This window comes from Emydura macquarii, unplaced genomic scaffold (genome assembly GCF_026122565.2).
Source record: "Emydura macquarii macquarii isolate MOO-44397 ecotype Brisbane River unplaced genomic scaffold, CSIRO-AGI_Emac_v2 contig_2948, whole genome shotgun sequence".
Classification (NCBI taxonomy): domain Eukaryota; kingdom Metazoa; phylum Chordata; order Testudines; family Chelidae; genus Emydura; species Emydura macquarii.
Genome location: NW_027133085.1, coordinates 2,079,694 through 2,100,241, shown reverse-complemented (window position 1 = coordinate 2,100,241; position 20,548 = coordinate 2,079,694). Strand labels below are relative to the sequence as shown.

The 20,548-nt window shown below is 39.9% G+C and overlaps 1 protein-coding gene across 1 annotated transcript in view; it reads left to right on the top strand.

Moving 5' to 3' along the window:
* Positions 1 to 20,548, top strand: part of AHRR (aryl hydrocarbon receptor repressor) — a 101,628-nt gene that overhangs the window by 46,740 nt on the left and 34,340 nt on the right. Inside the window, exon 3 of the mRNA XM_067569844.1 lies at positions 13,293 to 13,393. Within this exon, the coding sequence (XP_067425945.1) occupies positions 13,293 to 13,393 (101 nt within the window). The remainder of the gene's footprint in view (positions 1 to 13,292; positions 13,394 to 20,548) is intronic.

The window sequence follows — 20,548 nt, the reverse complement described above, 5'->3', positions numbered from 1 at the left end:
CTTGTATGTAATCATTCTCATAAGTTATTCTTTTATAATACTCTTATTCAGTCATACACAGGCTTGGTCATAAGGTTCTCATTTCTGTTATTGTTGCTGCTGAGATACATTTTATTTAGTTCGTGTCACCAGACATTGTTCTTGTTCTTCGGTCTTTCTTGTTAACAACAGAAACTCAGATGACAAGGTCCTGATGTTGCAACAAGAATAGTGCAAGTGGATCGCTGTGCTGGTGCAGAGTCCCACTGAGTCCAGTGGAGCTATGTCTGGGCAAAAGGGTCTGTGTGCTTGCACTATTCTTGTTAGGGGTCAGAGCTCAATTAGAAAAGATATGGCTTTGGAACAATGAAATATTTTGAGTGACACTGAAAGAGAATGGACTAAATTCTGTGACACTGGAGAAAATGCTGAGAATTCAGAGGAAATAGAGAGAGATTAGTTTGATTATTACTGCTACACATCTTTTAAACAGATCTGCATGTGAAAAGATGCACAACAATCCATCAGAATAACCATCAAGCCCTGCTGTGTAACTTCCAGTGCCATCTTAATGGCAGGGATATGCAGGAGGAAAGGGAAATGCTCAACAGCTCTGGTTACCTATCTGCTAAGCCACATATGCTTCCAGATCTCAATGTGAGTGCACTTTGGAGTGAACAGTCCCTGAATGTGCAAATGTAAAATGAATGTTTAATCTGATAATCTCACATTCAGGCAAGCGGAGTGGGATGGCTGGCCAGAGGATGGGGAAGACTCAGGGCAGTCAAGGTTAAAATGGATTAGTAGGGTAAAGCCTGGATCATCTTAACTGGTTTAAACTGTGCTCCAGTGCACAATATTCAGGGAGGGGAAGGGGAAAATAGAGTAAAGCATCTGAAAAACTTCAGTGAAAATCATAATTTTTCAACCTGAAATCTCAAAAATAGGCAAACATAATTTTAAACAGACTTTCTAAATATACGTCACCTCCGGACTGACAGCTTCAAGACAGCTTCAACTTTTTCAAAATTCTATAAGAAATTATATATGAAGTTAAAGTGCCTCCTCTACCGTAGCTATGGTGTGTCTAACATGACTATGATATTTACATTTCTTTTGCACTAAGATGAGTTTATGATTCATTTGTTGACATAAAGTTTAATTCAAAATTTCTAGTACATTTAGTAAAAAAAGCTGTATCTTGGTTTCCACAGACAGTTCACCTTCTTTAGAAAATATTGCTTTGAATAAAGTATAAATAATGAGTAGTTCTTTGTTATGCTCACTGAGTTTTAAAAATATATTAATACAAGACTACATTGTTTGGTATGAGTCCCAGGTTGTGAGCATTGGGGACAGGGAGGTGGGTGGAATAATCTTCGCCATGAATTCTCCTAAACTTCACAGAGCTTCTCCTCAGTGAAATGCAATAAAACTAAAAATAAATATATAGTTGTTTACAATTTCTTAGCTTTATCTCTTCTAATTGCAGTCCTCCCCACACCATCCACATATTCTTACATCTTCACAAAAAAGAGACAAAAATTCCTCCCATAATGCTCCCCTAATAGAGCCCCAACTTGCTTTCCTTCCCTGTGTAAGGTTCCCTCATTTGCCTCACACACTGACCTTTGCCTTTAGCCTGAATCCCCAGAGGTGCCCATTCTGGCTTCACGCCATTTCCTTCCCAAAGCCTCAAGTTCAACAGCCAATGTTCTCCTGCCTGACTTGATTCCCTTTTTGCTGGGTCAACAGTCAGGTCAAGTGAGACTAGTTAGTAGAGCGAGTTATTTTGGAGGCCAAACTGAAAAACATGGAAGATTTCTGCTGGAGTTTGGGGGAGGTCAGGACTTGCTCCAGACAAGAAATTAGCCCCTCTCCAGCTCCTCCATGCTTAGGATTACTATCTGGACTGTATTTGACCGTCCTGGCCATTTTTTTATGGATTTGCCAGTTGCCAGAAAAGTAATCTGCTGTGTTTTTTTTAAAAAAGGTCTAAAGATTTGCAATATTATCACAATACACAGGGATATCTAATGTTAAAAGTTTCTGTGTCCAGCTAAAGATGCAGTGCTAGAAGCCCTCTCTCACCTTTCACATTAGTATCCTCACTGTCCTCCACAAAACCCAGCACTAGCCAGTATTAAAAGGGGTGCTGAAATGTGTACTTTGCCCCCTTATAATGTTTTATGTATGAATAGTTTCATGAATTCTAAAGTGTGCTGTGTAAATATACGGCAAGGCAAATCAGACAGCTATTTTCTTCATCAGAACCTATTTATTTAAAAAAAAAACCCAGTGGAATATAACTAAACCAATTGTTTTGCTCGTCTTTCCTGTAGCCTTTTCCCATCTATTTGTAAAAAGGAATTTACTTGACAGACATATTCCTCACCTTTTAACTTGCCAATTTTCCCCCCTCTCCCTAATGAATGGGAGTTATTTTCTGATTCTTTACTTTAAGCCACATTTCTTTTTTTAGGCAATTTCCAGATATCTGATACAATATATAATGAGGAATTAGGTTCCATTACATGAAGGCTTAACCTTCATGAAAAGCATTCAGAGCTTGCCAGGAGTCATCAATATATAACAGCTGTTGTTATTATGAAATACTTCATAGAGTAATGTGGCTTGTCTGCTTGCACGCAATGGTTTGAACAAGAGCCAGACCACTGTCAGATGCAAGGAAAGATTGACAGCCGGTTAGATTGCGTGACAGTGAGGCTCTGGTTAGTCGACAGTCTGCTTTTACCAAAAGGCTTGGTCTTTCCCCTTGGTGTTTTTCTCAAAAGGAATTCCTCAGCTGTGGAGGGAAGGGGAGCAAAGGGTGGAGTTTTGACTCAGTAGGTGGCTCTATGCCCAGCTCCCGCCCACATGCAGTGAAGATATCTGTGAGCTCTAATCACGCAAAGCTGTGAGGAAAAAAAGTATTCTGTAAAATGGCTAGAGGAGAAAGTATCTGTCAGAAGATGGCATGTCTTTGATACCCTATGTACCTGGGAAACCCATTAAAATCTCAGTAAGAATGAGGCAAATAATTTTGAAAGAAAGAGGGGAAGAGATTTTGAAGTAAAAGAAAATAGTTCAGTTTACTGAGTTTGGTATCTTAATTAAATGCCATTCTGTACTTAAACTTCAAAGGGCAGACACATTTCAAAGAATCTCTTAAGAAGAAGCAGACTATGAAAACCACTAAGTAAGGAAGGAAAGCTTTGCATTATTGCTAGCATAATTTCATCTGGCAGTCTGGCAGGCACTGCTACAGTACTGTACTCCATACATCAGGCTGTCTGAGAATGGATTTTGCTGGTGCTTTCTTTCCTGAAACAGTCATGTAAACTGTGAGCTGTGACATTTCAGAATGAAAAGATACAGTTTTTATTGTTCAGTAGTTTATAACTCTTTTTCATGTTGTATGTAACTTGATTTTTAATGTACAGTCTGAGGAGTCTAGTCCTTAGTGTTAACGTATGCTCCACATCAATAGTGAGAGGAATAGTCCCGTTAGATTCATAACTATAGCTCAGTTTTGGAGAATTTCATGCTGAGTTCTTTTCCATTCAGTAGGGTGCACATGACCAACTACTGTTGGTCTAAAGAGAAATTCACATGTATAGAAAAAAGGTGATGTTCAAGAGTGCAAAAGAATGTATAGCTAAGCCAGGCTTCTGTATTTTCAGGTCTTTTTTGATCAACTGAGTTTGAAATGAAATTACGATCTGTCCAGCATAAGGGTCTCCCTGTTACTTTTGGGAGGGATTGAACTGTGTCACTTCTATAACTTGAGGGGGTGGAGTTAATGTTGAGTCATGAGAGGAACTGGAGAGTTGATTTGGAGAAGGTAATCCCATTGGTCTAAAAACCATATTTTAACAAGCGCTCTGAGGTTTATGTAAATGCTAATAAAATAGCAACTTACACCAAATATGTGATTTCTGGAGTGGGGGACAAAAGAAAATGATTCGTGAGGACAATTTTTGGTAAGTTTCTCAAGCATTCGGAATTAAAGATGTAAAAATGCTTTTCTCCCCTTTAACATGTTCAAGGTTTTCTAGATTTGATTTTCCAAATCAAGAGATTTAGAGGTCTATAAATAGGTAATGCTAGTGCCAGAATAGGAGAGCTGGTTGTGGAATTCAACTGAGATACTTTTCTAGAGGAGGAAGATTTGGATGGATGTATTTACTTGCTCTGCCTCTACTTGTACATTTTCTAACTTATTTAGAGCAATTTCTTTATTCATCTCCTTCCAATCCACTAATTCCCGTGATAGAGGTTGTGCTTAAAGAGGAGACCATTATAGCTAAATTGTTGCCTCTTATTACATAAAACATTCAATTAATTCCAAACCATCATCCTCTCTGTGTTTTTGTGCATTCATCATCAGTTAGTTACCCCACCTGTCGGTCTTAACTTTATATTCTTCTTTGGTTTCCTCCCCTTTTTGCATTTCCAGTCCAGGAACTGGCACTCCAACCTCAGATCTGAACAGTCCTTCATGAAATTACATTGGCTACATCTTGTTCATTGCTTTCTTCTTTTTCAGGAAATTGTAGTCTATATAGAAAGGAGCATAATCTCTGACAAGTCATGCGTAAAAGTCTAATTAGGCAAATGAAAAAAGAAGTTGAAATAGACAAAAAAAAACACTAACAGCAAACATTTTTTGAAGTACATCAGAAGCAGGAAGCTTGCCAAACAATCGGTAGGGCCACTGGACAATCGAGGTGCTACAGGAGCACTTGAGGAAGACAAAGCCATTGTGGAGAAGCTAAATGAATTCTTGGCATCTGTCTTCACTGCAGAGGATGTGAGGGAAATTCCCACACCTGAGCCATTCTTTTTAGGTGACAAATCTGAGGAACTGTCCCAGACTGAGGTGTCTGTAGAGGTGGTGTGATGTTCCCCTCTGCAATTTGGACTGGTGTAAAGCTGTGTCACTCTAATCCCTCACTCCTGGAGCCTGTCTTGCACTTGCCCTGCTGTGTGAACCATGCACTAGGTCAGTCCACGCATAGCCTCCTGCAAACAAGCGGCTCTTACCTTAGTTAATGAGTGCTTCTGGCCAGCTACCCAGGGCATTATGCAATATAATGACCCAGTAAACACCCCAGTCCCAGATGCAACCCTAGGAACTTGGAAGCTTGGTCAGATGACTAGGGAGGATTATATAAACACTGCTCGAACGTGCAGGAATGAAATCAGGAAGGCCAAAGCGCAATTGGAGTTGCAGCTAGCAAGGGACGTGAAGGGGAACAAGAAGGGTTTCTACAGGCATGTTGCCAACAAGAGGAAGATTCGGGAAAGAGTGGGCCCCTTAAAGAATGAGGGGGGCGACCTAGTGACGGAGGATGTGGAGAAAGCTGAGGTACTCAATGCCTTTTTTGCCTCTGTCTTCACAGACAAGATCAGCTCCCAGACTGCTGTACTGGGTGGCACAGAATGGGAAGGAGGCAAACATCCCACAGTGCTGAAGGAACGGGTCCAAGACTATTTAGAAGGATTGGACATACACAAGTCCATGGGGCCGGATGCAATGCACCCGAGGGTGCTGAGGGAGTTGGCTGAGGTGATTTCAGAGCCATTGGCTATTATCTTTGAAAGCTCGTGGCAACAGGGGGAGGTCCCTGAGGACTGGAAAAAAGCAAATATAGTGCCCATCTTCAAAAAGGGAGGAAAGAGGATCCAGGGAACTACAGACCGGTCAGCCTCACCTCAATCCCTGGAAAAATCATGGAGCAGGTCCTTAAGGAATCCATTTTAAGGCACTTGGAGGAGAGGAAGGTGATCAGGAACAGTCAACACGGATTCACCAAGGGAAAGTCATGCCTGACCAACCTGATTGCTTTCTATGATGAGGTGACTGGCTCTGTGGATGTAGGGAAGGCGGTGGATGTGATATACCTTGACTTTAGCAAAGCTTTTGATACTGTCTCGCACAGTATTCTTATCAGCAAGTTAAAGAAGTATGGGTTGGATGAATGGACTATAAAATGGATAGAGAACTGGCTAGAGCATAGGGCTCAACGTGTAGTGATCAATGGCTCCATGTCTAGCTGGCAACCAGTCACAAGTGGAGTTCCCCAGGGGTCTGTCCTGGGGCCAGTTTTGTTCAACATCTTTATTAATGATCTGGAGGATGGGGTAGATTGCACCCTCAGCAAGTTTGCGGACGACACTAAGCTGGGGGGAGTGGTAGATACCCTGGAGGGTAGGGATAGGATACAGAGTGACCTAAACAAACTGGAGGATTGGGCCAAAAGAAATCTAATGAGGTTCAACAAGGACAAGTGCAGAGTCCTCCACTTAGGAAGGAAGAATCCCATGCACAGCTATAGACTGGGGACCGACGAGCTGGGCAGCAGCTCTGCAGAAAAGGACCTGGGGGTAACGGTGGATAAAAAGCTGGATATGAGTCAGCAGTGTGCCCTGGTTGTCAAGAAGGCTAATGGAATATTGGGCTGCATTAGGAGGGGCATTGCCAGCAGGTCACGGGAAGTGATTATTCCCCTCTATTCGGCATTGGTGAGGCCGCATTTAGAATACTGTGTCCAGTTTTGGGCCCCCCACTACAAAAAAGATGTGGACAATTTGGAGAGAGTGCAGCGGAGGGCAACCAAAATGATTAGGGGGCTGGAGCACAGGACTTATGAGGAGAGGCTGAGGGAACTGGGCTTGTTTAGTCTGCAAAAGAGAAGAGTGAGGGGGATTTGATAGCGGCTTTTAACTACCTGAAAGGGGGTTCCAGGGAGGATGGGGCTAGGCTGTTCTCGGTGGTGGCAGATGACAGAACAAGGAGCAACGGTCTCAAGTTGCAGGGGGGAGGTCTAGGTTGGACATTAGGAAAAAGTTTTTTACTAGGAGGGTGGTGAAGCATTGGAATGGGTTACCTAGGGAGGTGGTGGAATCTCCATCCTTACAGGTTTTTAAGCTGAGGCTTGACAAAGCCCTGGTTGGGATGATATAGCTGAGGTTAGTCCTGCTTTGAGCAGGGGGTTGGACTAGATGACCTCCTGAGGTCCCTTCCAACTCTAATATTCTATGATTCTATGATTCTATGATTCTAACTGCCATCGTGCAATGCTCAGTGCTGCCCACTGAACCTTGTAAGCTCATATTAGTTCATCAAATTTATCAAAGAAATTGATATGCACCAGCTCTGTTACTTTAAAGTCTCTACGCACAGCCAAACCACAAGCTCTGCTTTAGATAAAACAAACAAGTGAGTTTATTAAGTAAAGAAAGATTTTAAGTGATTATAAGCCAGGTCAGATTTGATCAGAAAGAAATAAAAGCAAATCGCATTCTAAACTAAGCTTAACACTTTCAGTAGTCTTACAGACTTAGATGGTTCTCACCACAGGCTGGTTGGTCGGCCCCCAACCAGGCTCTCCCCCTGTGGACAGTCTTGATGTTGTCTTGTAGATGGATTGCAAGAGAGAGCTCCAGAGAGCCAAAATGTCTCTCCTTTTGACATGTTCCTCTGCCCCACCCCCCGTCCTGTCCCGTCCCAGGGTCAGGTAACAAAACTATCCGTTTATGGTTTTCTCCATATCCTGAGTTGATGAGCATTCCCTTGTTAGATGCTTAGGGCCAGTCCTTTGTTCCTTGAAGAGCTGGGCTGTTTTATGCATGCCTTAGTGAGGCATGAGTGAATGACCTCTCTGCTTTTAGTGTTTGCCTGGATCTGCCTCAAGCCATGTGAGATACATATTTGGGAATATTACATAGCAGAACTTCACAGCCATACATATGACATTGCAAGAAACATACTACCATAACAATAATGTTCAGTATGTCATGAGCATTCCAAAAACACCTTACAGGACATACTTTGCATTAAGCAATGAACAGTTACACTATAAGGATGAACATGAATGATACACAATCACATCATAAGGGTGTACATGGGGTGCAGTGTGACACAGGAGGTTTTGGAACAAATTGGTAAAGTAAACTGTAATAAGTCACCAGGACCAGCTGGTATTCATCCAAGAGTTGTGAAGGAACTCAAACATGAAATTGCAGAACTACTAACTGTGGTATGTAAATTATCACTTAAATAAGCTTCTGTACCAGATGATTGGAGGTTAGCTAATATGATGACAATTTTTTTAAAAGGCTCTAGAGGTAATCCTGGCAATTACAGGCCAGTAAGCCTAACTTCAGTACCAAGCAAATGAGTTGAAACTATCAAGAACAGAGTTATCAGACACATAGATGAACATGATTTGTTGGGGAAGAGTGAAGACAGCTTTTGTAAAGAGAAATCATGCCTCACCAATCTCTTAGAATTCTTTGAGGGGGTCAAAACATATGGACAAGGGTGAGCAAGTGGACATAATGTACTTGGACCTTCAGAAGGACTTTGACCAGTTCCTTCACCAAAGGCTCTTAACAAATATGCTGTTATGGGATAAGAGGGAAGGTCCACTCATGGATCAGTATCTGGTTAAAAGACAGGAAACAAAGGGTAGGAATTAATGGTTGAGAATGGAGTGAGATAACAGCAGTGTCCCCCAGGGATCTGTATTGGGACCTGTGCTGCTCAGCTATTCATCAATGATCTGGAAAAAGGGGTAAATAGTGAGGTGGCAAAGTTTGCAGACGACACAAAATTACTCAAGATAGTTAAATCCAAAGATGACTGTGAAGAGTTACAAAGGGATCTCACTAAATGGGGTTAGTGGGTAACAAAAAGGCAGATGAAATTCAATGTTGATAAATTAAAAGTAATGCACATAGGAAAACATAATTTCAACTATACATACAAAATGATGGGGTCTAACTTAACTTTTACCTCTCAAGAAAGAGATCTTGGAGTCATTGTGGATAGTTCTCTGAAAACATCTGCTCAATGTGCAACGGCAGTCAAAAAAGGTAACAGAATGTTAGGAACCATTAGGAAAGGGATAGATCATAAGACAGAAAATTTCATGCCACTATATAAATCCACGTTACACCCTCACCTTTAATACTATATCCAGTTCTGTTCACTCCATCTCAAAAAAGATATAGTGATATATTAGAATTGGAAAAAGTGCAGAGGGGGGCAACAAAAATAATGAGGGGTATGGAACAGCTTCCATACGAGGAGAGATTAAAAAGACCAGACTATACAGCTTGGAAAAGAGATGATTAAGAGAGGATATTATAGATGTCTATGAAATCATGAATGGTATGGAGAAAGTGAATAAAGAAGTGTTATATACCCCTTCACATAACACAAGAACCTGGGGTCACCCAATGAAATTAGTAGGCAGCAGGTTTAAAACAAACAAAAGGAAGTACTACTTCACACAACACACAATCAGCTTGTGGAACTCATTGCCAGGGGATGTTGTGATGGCCAAAACTCCACTGCGTTAAAAAAAGAATTAGATAAATTCATGGTGGATAGGTCCATCAATGGCTATTAGTCAAGATGATCAGGGATACAACCCCATGCTCTGGGTATCCTAAGCCTCTAACTGCCAGAAGCTGGGAATGGATGACAGGGGACGGATAACTTGAGAGTTGCCTTATTCTGTTCATTCCCTCTGAAGCATCTGACATTGGCCACTGTTGGAAGATAGGATACTGGGCTACATGGACCATTGGTCTGACCCAGTATCTTCAATTATGGTGTCTTTTAGTGGTTTCCAGCCTTTCCACAGTTGTGGATTTTGATACTTCCTCTGATTTCACCAGGCTTATTAGAGTTTGTAATGCTCTCAAATTTGTTGCCTATGTTCCATGTGTTTGTCACTCTTGTATATCAACATAGCTTTTCTTATTTTTTCATCTTCTTTTGCAGAACAGCTCCATCTTCTGTTTTATTTTGTATGTTGGAAATATATATCAGATCATTTGTGATAAGCAAAAGCTCCCCCCTCTGTCCACTTCCTACCTAACCAGCTTTGCCCATTTTGAACCTGGCAGGTTAGTCCCCTACACTTAATTGGAGACAGAATAATAAACCAAATAGTTGTACCTCTTCATGAAAGGCATTCCCAGGCTCCCTAAATCTAAACCCTACCTCTTGATACAGCTGATACCTCTATCAGTTTGCCTCCAGTATCAATTTGTTTTCTTCTATTACTTTTGGTACTAAATGAAACTCCAACAAGGTTTCAGCTCTCCTCCTGTATCCAGACTGCATCATTCTTGATTTTATTAAATCTCCCATAATCTTTTCCCACATGCATGACAACTAGAGGATTTTTCCCTGGCAATCTTCAGGCTCTCTTTTGTCCTTTTTGTTACATCATTTGTTCTGCATCCAGGGAGGCAGCATTCTATTTAATTTTCAAATTTGGCCACATGTGTCTCAGAACCAGACTCCTCGCTATCAAATCACCAATCAGGATTACTTGCTGCTTTCTTTCTAGTGACTCCTGTTCAATTCTTACTACTCAGTCACTGGCAGGGCTGAGTTAATCATGGATTTTTTGATTCAGAGGCTTAACTGAAAAATCTGGGGGAAAACGAAACCTCTCTGGTTTCATATGAACAGAAACAAATATTTTTGAAAATTTCATTTAATTGAAAAATCTCAACTGAATCCACCAAAACATTTCAAGTTGACTTGAAACAAAATTATTTTTGTTTTTCGGTCAGTTTCAAGTCAATCAAAATAATTTTTTTCCTGAATTTTTTGTTTTGGCCATTTCAGGGGTTTTTCCCCTTCTTTGTTGTGTTTTTTTTTTAATCTGGACTAATTTGAAACCAAAATGCTGTTTCGAATGAATGTTTCGAAATGATCAAAACAAAATATTTTGACTCTTTTGAAAAAAATGTTCTCAACTGAAACTATTAACCAAACTCACCCAATTTTGGTGAATACTTTCAGACCCCAAAAATGCATTTTTCATTGAAAAGTTTGTCCAAAAATAAAATTGCCTGGCTTTAGTCACTGATAGGGTTAAATCTGTCCATTGACGTCAGCAGGGCTCTAAAACAGAGGTTATCTGTTGTTTGTGTTTAACTGTTATTCCCAATAAGGTAATATTTTTCAGTGTCTCCTCTACACACTATAATATGTTCTGCTCTTTCTCACTGAGACTCCCTGTTTGCTGCCTTCATCAATGACACACTGTCATCAACGTCAGCCTCTCTTCTGAGCTCTCTGTGCATGAATGACTGACCTCTGCTTCCCTGATGGGTTGGGTTCACTTAAGAATTTCACATTCATATTTAATTTTAATGCATTGTCTTCGGCACTGGGTAGGAGCATATAGTGATGAGGAAGCTATGCTGATCCAGGTACAGAGAACAATTTTTCTGCTTCTGAGGAATGCATTTTGCTTCTTGGCACAAGGAAGGTTGCCTTGACTACTGCTATGGGTCTCTTCACATTTTGGGGCAATGCGTACAATGTGTTCTGAAAATATACTTTTTGGTATTAGAAGGGCAATGGGATAGGGGCTCTACTTTCAGAAATTGCAGATACAGCCTCTGTGTAATACCCAGCTGCAAATGGCCTTATGGCTAACTTCACTGATCATAGGAGCAAGCTTAGTTGAGCAGGGACATGCAAAAGATACATCATGTGACCTTTCCCTATAACGCTAACATTTAAACCGACGCAAACTACAAACCCATCTCCTAAAAATGTGCAACTTTCCAGAGGCACAAGAAGTTTCACATCCATTTTGCAGAATGGCTTACAGGGTTGAAAACATGAAATCAGGTGGCTGGAAGAACTTCATGGAAACCCAGCTTTAGTCCCGTTTTATGTAGTTTTGGGGTCTCCTAGTGTGATTTTCCACAACTCAGGTGAAGAATTTATTACCTATACTTGAGATTACACTTTAGGAAATATGAGTCCACATTATCACTAGCAGTAAATGTTCATTATCTGAGCTAAAAACACTTCACATTTCTTAAGTAATTTGAGTTGCCATCATATATTATGAAAAGCTAATGTGCCTCTTGACTCCTTATGGAGCCTCAGGTTAATAAGGGCCTGACCTGAAGGCTATTGAAATAATGAGAAATCACTGCAATAGACTTTGGACCAGGCATGCCCTTTGTTATTTTCAACTAATACTGTTAAATCTATGAACATTTTTAGTCAGTTTATATTCTGGGCTCTTATTAAAAATTGCATCTAATTGTCATCACTGCATTTAGCAAAGAACCCAATAACATTCCAGGACTTTTTTCATCTTCCCCTGTGGACTGAATTATTTCAGATTGTCTCATCCCTTTTGGGGGGTCATTAAGTTCTGTCTGTTACTCCAGGCTGATGTTTGGAGTAGCCTATATGTACCAACTGCCCCGAGTCCACTTAGTGACAGACCCTCCTCACTGTCCCTTCACATCAACAGAACAGAACCAAGAAATAACTGGACTTCTGAATGAATATGTTTGTTATGTTTGAACTGTGGTGAATGTCTCATCTCAGTTAGCCATCATAGTTGTTTCAAGATGACTCAGGTCGAATAACAAAAAGCCCAGCAGTAATAATGAAGCTGAATCTTTAACAGAATCACAAGGTTTGCTTCACTCTATACTCTCCCTCAATGATCCAAATATTCACCTAGCAGATAATGTGTATGATCAACTCTGTCTTGTGGGTGATTCTTTCATTATCTTCAAAAATGAGACTGGATTTGAAATCATCATTCTTTCAGGGATTCAACTTCATATTTATTTCAGAAGAGACTTAAATCTGATTATCCAAAGATATTGCAGAACCACTGTTTACAGCCCGTACGTGGAAAAAGTGATCAGCCAAAGTAATCTGCCTTTGTTTCCATCAAGCCTGTTGGTATTACCAGAGAAAATTTTGCAATTTTAATCCAAAGTACAAAGTTTTCAAGCTTTCCATACTAAAAAACAAACTTTGAACTCACATTTGAAAAAAAAGGCATTTCAAGAATATACACCTGAGTCTTAGAACTAATCTCAAATTCATAGAAGTGAGTGGCCAAGATCATTTCATGCCAAACAAGAGGTCAAAACAGAAAATAAGACAACTTATTCATATCCTGTATCCCCTCTGTCTGTTCACTGTCGCCATTTGTTAGAATTTTCATAACATGTATTCTTTGTAAACAAAAGCAGCTTGGCATCATGTCAATTATCTTCTCTGTTGTTTTCCTATGTTTTTGTTGTTGTTTTTATATGTAGAATATAATAATGGAAAAACACAGTCAGTAAAAATAATGTGATAGGTATAATGACAAGCAAGGAAAGAACTTTATATAAAAACCATCTGGACTGTGAAATATGTGTTTCTCTCCCTAGGACCAACAAGTAAGTTTTCAATAACTAAAAGCCCCCTTCAGTATTATTTACATATTGTTAATTACTTTTTTCAACAGCCATTCAAGAAAAGCACTTTAGGAAACAAGTTGGTCACACAATAAAAGAAGACTACCTGTCCAATGAGACTGCCATACCAGAAGGTGGACTCCTACTAGAAGTGAGTGATAAATGCTGTCATTTTTGGTTCTAAGATAATGCATGCAACTTAGTGATATTGGTGATTTATTAAGGGTAATCTAGTCTATGAGCCAGTATTGAACAAATTGTCCTGCATTGTGTTAGATTTTACATTGTTGGAAGTGCCAGCTTTTGAATGGGATGCAAACCCAGGGTCCAAAACTCTTGTGGACATGGAAGATCCACCAGTTGCAGTTTTTGCAAGAATAAAGGTACCAGCTATGGAGTCCTAGTCAAATTCCAGGTTGAGTGACTGCATTCTACATCTCTAAATGTCCATGTAGTTTCAATTAAATAAAAGGGCCTGATTCTCAGTTCTTCAGCTCCTGCACTTAAAGAAGGTATGGGATGGTGGTAGAGGTTGCACACAGTGCTACCTGTGTGCTGCACACCTGTGGGGCTATGCAGGGACTTGCCTGATCTCTGGTGTGAGTTAGAGCAGCCTGAGGGCTACTTTAATTTACACAGCTTCCCATGGCTCCATATGTATCAGGAGTCAGGCCCTGCACCAGAGTCACTCTGGGAGCAGAGCCTGTAAAACCAGTGTTAAGGCAACCTAATGCAGGCTGTCTGACTGGCTACACCGACTGACGGGTGGGAAGAGTCAGCAGACCAGCTCTTAAGGCCACCAGCAGCAGTTCATTGGGTGCTAAAAGTATTTGCCTATGGCTGTGATAGCACCTGCCTTATTCCCAGCCCTGCCTCTGCATTGGCTCACTCCAGGTCACCCCATTCTCACAGTGGGCTCCAATTCCTGATCTCTGACATTGGCTCTGACCCTTGGCTCTAGTGCCTGGCCTCTGACTATAGCTCTGACGCTGGGCTCCAATTCCTGACTACTGACTCCTGTTCTAACCACTACGCCTGATGCTTGCTCTGACCATTAGGCCTGACTCATACTACAACCACTAGGCACAACTGCCCATGTCCTGGTCATGTGACACTGTGGGCACTAGAAAGCAAAGAATAGCTGCAGCGCACTCTGGGGTAGAGCTCCACTCTGCCTCTGAGAAGGGCTGGGCTCAGGGCTGGTGCATCACCCTTATACCAGTTGTACATTATCAGGGAAGATCTCTGAACACAAGTTATTCTTGCAGAGCTATTTCCCTCTCCTTTAAGATCCTCTGTTGCCACAGTGGCATAAAGGGACCTTAATGTAACTGAGAATCAAACCCACTAATCTTATTTAAAAGTAGTCCTGCTACGCATTGTTAAAAAGCCTCAGAGGTCCATCCCAGGAATGGCTACATTTCACAGATAGGTAAAGCAATGGCTGTATACACAGAGTGGCCTTTAAAAACTGCTGTTTGATTATGATTCAGTAATTCCCCATTCTAAATGTATAAGGAATACAGTCAATATAAATAATAGTAAAAGCAGCAGGTGTCTAATTTTTAAGGGTTCCCACTGTATTTAATTTGTGTTTGGGATCTTTTAAAGTGATAAGTGCTGTATACATGTAAGTTACAATTGTTACAGGTCTTGAATAGTAACCCTATGGCTACAGGAACACTTAGAGAGTACTGATGTATATAATACATTTCAGTCTGACTTCAGGCACATTCCAAGTGCTGAGACTAACTTTGCTCAAGTCATTAATGATCTGCCTATTACAGTGGGCAGAGGAGGCCTATTCTTATTGGATTTACCAGTGACATTTGACACTGTGGCTCATCAGCTGGATGATGATCAGTTGCATGCGAATGTGTTGAACTGGTTCCAACTGTGGAGAAATATCAGATGGTGTTAAGGGGTGAATTTTCTCCAGCATTTGTTGGGAATGTGTGTGGAATTCCCCTGATCTGATTTTAGCTCAGATGCTCTTTTAGTATGGTTGGGTTACAATGAATTGTGGGTTTATTGTTGACCCCAGTTCACATTATTAGCTGTAGTGGACTAAGGGGTTGTAGTCTCCTTCATTGTTGCTCGGCAGGAAAAGCTAATACTCTTTTTCTCTGGAGTGGCTACTGTGTTTCATGGATGATCATGTGAATGAGGTTACTTTATCTGCCGTTGTAAGATCCTCTCAGCTTGGCAAAGAATCCTTACACTTTCTTTGTCATGAAAACAACTCACACTGTGAAAATTCTCATGGATGGTTCCTGGATTCGTATAAGTCTGTTTTGAATACCAGTTGTGTATTTGGTGCTATACAAACATAACATTGATCTAACTCAAACATAACACAGTACAGTTTAAGGATATATTATACACTGAAGGTCTAAATTTCAAGTGGTACTTTAAAAAGATATTTACCATGTTGTCTAAATAGAATATATTGTTAAGTGATGGATCCATGATGGAGTGATGTACACAAATGTATTTTAAAGAGGGAGGTCAGCCAGCCCACTAGGTCTAATGAGCTTTTAAGTCTCTTGTTAGAAGATGGGGGAAAGACCCCTTCATTAGCAGAGGCTGAAATAGTCAAAGGTCTGCAAATTACAGTGTGAGGTTTCTTCAGTTTCTTCTTAAATATACATTTTGTGAACCTGATCCTTAGCAGTGCTGAAAGGCTACAATTCCCATTAAATTCAAAGGGGAGTTGTGAGTGCTCAGCATCTCTCAGAATCAAGCCCTGTGTAGGATTACTGTGTGAATTTATAGTACGAGGGCTCGGGAATTACCAATAATTATGTTTGTCATCATCTCTTCTTTTCATCCATACTACTTCTGACCCTCAGCAGGGTACCTGAGTCACTCACTTCTCCCAATGTTTTTAGTCTCAGCGCCATTTCTTATCCTGCCTCCCTACCTTTCAACATGCCCCAGGAGAGGATGAGAAAACAAAACCCTTATGACTAAAGTCAAAGTCGATATTATTAAGAAGATTCTTGGGTTTTTTTCTTGTGTAGCCCACTCTTAGGACCTTCTCTGTTCTCTCAGCTCTGAGACCCAAGTGGCATCCTGTAATGAGGTTTAACCTTTAACCTTAAACTGCCAAAAAGTCATCTAAGTCATGCAGTTTGACAGTTTTACCTCCTAGTTTTTCATATTGTTGCTCTAAGGCTTCCTGATCACCACACAGTCCTGGTATTTATTATTGAATGACATTGTCAGTTTGCCCATTACTGTGACATACCCCATCCATTGTATCCCTTCTGTCTCAGAAGGTGGAAGTTAGCCGTTTCCAGGCTAGTGTTGTTATTACCTTCTAAGATCAAAATTATTACATCAGGCCCAATAATAAGACATTACTGGCAGATTTGGTTACTATTCCCGCTAAAATATCCCATGGGATTTAGAGGGAGCAGAAAGGCAGTGATCTTCCAGGTGTAGTGGAATCCTACTCCAGAAGGCTGAATGTATGGACACAACTGATTAAAACAGAATTAATTCCCTTGGCTTGTTTTTCCCTGTGTATGTTAGAGTGATCCAGGCTGTCTTTAAAAAATATCTGACATTCCAATGATGCCTAATTTCTCTACCCTTTGGATTAGAACATTTGCACACATTGGTTCTGTAACTCACCCATTCTATTGGAGCATACGGCGATAATCCTACCCACACCTGGGTGTGGGTATAGTCACTCATTCTAGCACCTGAAGAGAGCAGCCCAGTAGGCATTTGCTTTCAGTACACATAGCTAGTAGCAGACTTCAGAGTTAGGCAATCTTATGCTGCTTGATGCTTTGGACCTTGTTAGTGTGTCCCAGTAAGCCTTAAGTTGTTTGTTTTGCCAGATACAGTTGAACCTCAGTAATTTGCACTAATGATGGAGAGACTCGTTATAAATGATTGAATTTTGGACATTAGCTAGTAAAGACTCAATTCTGCTACTTTCATTCATATTGATTCGTACCATATTCTATCTTTATTTATTTAGATTTATAAAACAAAATTAGCAACTATCAGTCTCTAGGCACCTTTAGCGATTATTTAAAAATCACCAGTAACTATAGATAGCAATAACGGATGCAGCCTGATGCATTACATATCCCTTCCTCAACACTATGCCTTGAGCAACACATCTCTCCCCCAAAGTCCTGAAGAATAAAGGTTATTTCAGACCAAAGAGGGGTACAGGTGGTATCCCCTCCATAACTTTCAACTAGTGTAAATAAGCCTTGTTCCGCTTCAGTCCTTAATCTTATCTATATGTCGTTATCTAGGGCCAGATTTTCAAACTGAGCCTCCTAGGCACATTTTACCCCAGCATTTCATTGCATCTGTGGGTACAAATGCTGCTGGTTGGAGATCTGACAAGGTGATCTGCGGAGCCCTTCTGGTTGTTCGATATTTAACTATAGCGGCATTTGTACCTGTAGGTCATTGTCAGTGCAAAAATATTAGCACAATTTAAGTGTAGACACCAAAATACACCTGCAAAATTGAGGCGCAGGTTGAAAAATTAGCCCCTTAATCTGGTTTCTAACTCTAAAACACAGTATTAGACACTATTGTGGATAAGCACTCTGGGCCTGAGCCAACCCCCACTAAAGACAGTGAGTCTTTCCATCACCTTGAATGGGAGTTGAATCAGGCCTTTAGGGCACAGTCCTGTAATCCTTAGTCAAAACTCTGACTGACGCTGAGTGGGCTTCTGGCAGAGTAAAGACTCCAGGATTTGGTTCCTGGCAAATGAAATGTATTATGAGAGGCATTATTACATTACTTGAAAAATGACTGCGAATAATAGGATTTCTGCAGCCTATTTTGAAGAGAGACAAATACATATGTGCTACAGCACAAGGAGACATTTCCAGGTGGTGCCTACTAATACAATCTGAATCAGAATTTAAATTAACATCTGTTCAAATTTTATTCCAAAATGACTTGGGAAATGATATAGCAGAAAACATCCCATTGGTGCTGTTCTGCACTTTGTATAAGGAAATAACACAGGAAACCTTTTTCCTACCCAGTTTCCTGTAATTTTTTTAAAGTGTTAGTGTAATTCCATTTCCTCTTTCCAAACTTTGTGTAATCAGTACTTAATAAACTCTGATATTTAAAAAAAAGGAGCCTAGCCTGAGCTTTCATCTGAGTGCAAGAAATTTGTCTTCCTGTTTTTTATTTAAATACAAACTTAAAAGAACAATTAGGGGTCAAACACAATTGGAGGATTGTTAGGGTTGTGGTGGGGGAAGGGGTTTGGAACATCAGAAATTACTTAAGAGTTTGATTGAACCTTCTTGGATAAGATTACCATCTGCTGTGGTCATGAATCGCTTTTCAACTTCCACCAATGTTGACATCTCCTGACTATTCAGTTTTAGGAGAGCATACTCTCACTAGAACAAATCCTGCACTAAGCTCATTACTTCACTTTTGTATTGTATTGTTTTCAAGTGTGGTGATCAGTACATTTTCAAAATAGTATGTTTGTGTAAAGTTTTCATAGACTAAGTTTATGGTTTTTTTTAAATTAATACCACTTTAAAAAATTCTCCCAGTATTAATTCTTTTGTTTTCAGTTGCCTTTGGCTGTAAACTGTACACTTCCTCCAATAACACAGATGAGATAATCTGATCTGGCATCAGTCACTTGAGATGATTTATGAAGAAGATAGCTATAAAGGACACCTATAGATTGGGGACACCCATAGATTGGAGTCAGGAGAGACTCATTATCTTCTGTTGCACACGTACATTTACTTTCTGCACCTGTTTGCCATTTCTTGTCATTTCCAATTAGTGGCAGGATCTTTTCAGTGTTTCTGCTCCCTTCCTTTGTCTTCTCAAGTAGGTTGTTAGGAATATGTCCATCTTTAAAAAAGCACAGTTCACTGGAAATCTAGTAAATTTCAAATATATATATTTAAAGTAATATGAAGGTGTTGAGTCTCTCTACCAGATCTTATTGGGAAACTGTTTTCACATTCCAGGAATAATTTTGAGATTTTGAAAAATTTTCCTGTCCTGTATCAGGGTGAAAAATCAAAATCTCAAAAAACTTTCGTGAACCAACAATCTAAAAACAAACATTCAGTTTGGGTCAATCAAAATATTTCATTTCAATATCAACCTTTTGAAATCATTTTTTTATTATACCTAGTGTCCAATTCTAAACAAAAAAAATCATTTCAAATGGAAAAAACAGGGCTTTTCATATTGAAAATGTAAAAAAGAGACATTTTGACAATTTTGAAACTTTTTTCCAACAGTTTTTGAAATGAGAAAACTAATAGAAATCAACCCTTCCGTGCTTCGCTTTTGAAAAATATGCCTTTTTTGAAGAAAAATGTCTTGTCCAAAAAAATTCCAACCGGCTCTAGTCTGTACCCAGCCCTCAGTGTTGCACATGGGCTCAGAGTTGGTATCCAAACTCACCCACTCCTTGCAATTTGGCTCTATTAGTAATCTAAAAACAATAACACAATAGATCTTAGACTACATTTTCTCTGGGAATTTGGCTGTCCGTAGGACTTCTCTTCAGGGCCTTCTTTGTCGTACTTCTCTCTCTGTAGATAGTCACTCCTGTCTCCTTTATGTCTAGGTGAAATTAAGAAACTGCACCTGCTGTAATGAGTCATCAGAACTTCACCAGCTTTATGCAGTCACCTTTTTGCCACCTCTTTACAACTAGTTTCAAGTACTACAGCTGCAAGTTTGTGATTTTCCAACCACATTATCCTATTAATTTTTAAAATGTTTCTCTTCCCAGCTGCTGTGTGATAGACCCACACAACCAACAGGGTAAAACTACTAAGCTAGCTGATTGTTAAAAGGGAAATAATGAAATTAACTAGACAAAAAGGAAGAAAGAAATAGTAGGCATTTTTCTATAATTTCTTTCAGTTATAGCAATCACTGGTGTTTCCCATAACAATAACAAGAAAAAAGTTTCAAGCAGCAGTATGCTCAAGGTGCATTTCAGTGACTTAATTTCATTTGCCAAAGCAAATCCCTGTATTGTGTTTGGAGTTTCTCTTAACTTCTTTATATTGTATATAAAAGAACACTACAAGATCAATCTTCCTTTTAACTGACTTTCTTCTGGTATGGTAGTAAAATTACAACACTGTTTTTTAAATGGTCTTATGTATTTGAACATTTGATCTATTAATTAACCTTTTTCCTTCCTGCCTGCCTTCCTTTTTTTTTTTTTTGCATATTAGCCAGTAACTTGCCTTCTGTATTTTTTAACTTGGAACAAATTTGAATACATTTAGACAGAAGTCCTTGAACTTTTGTA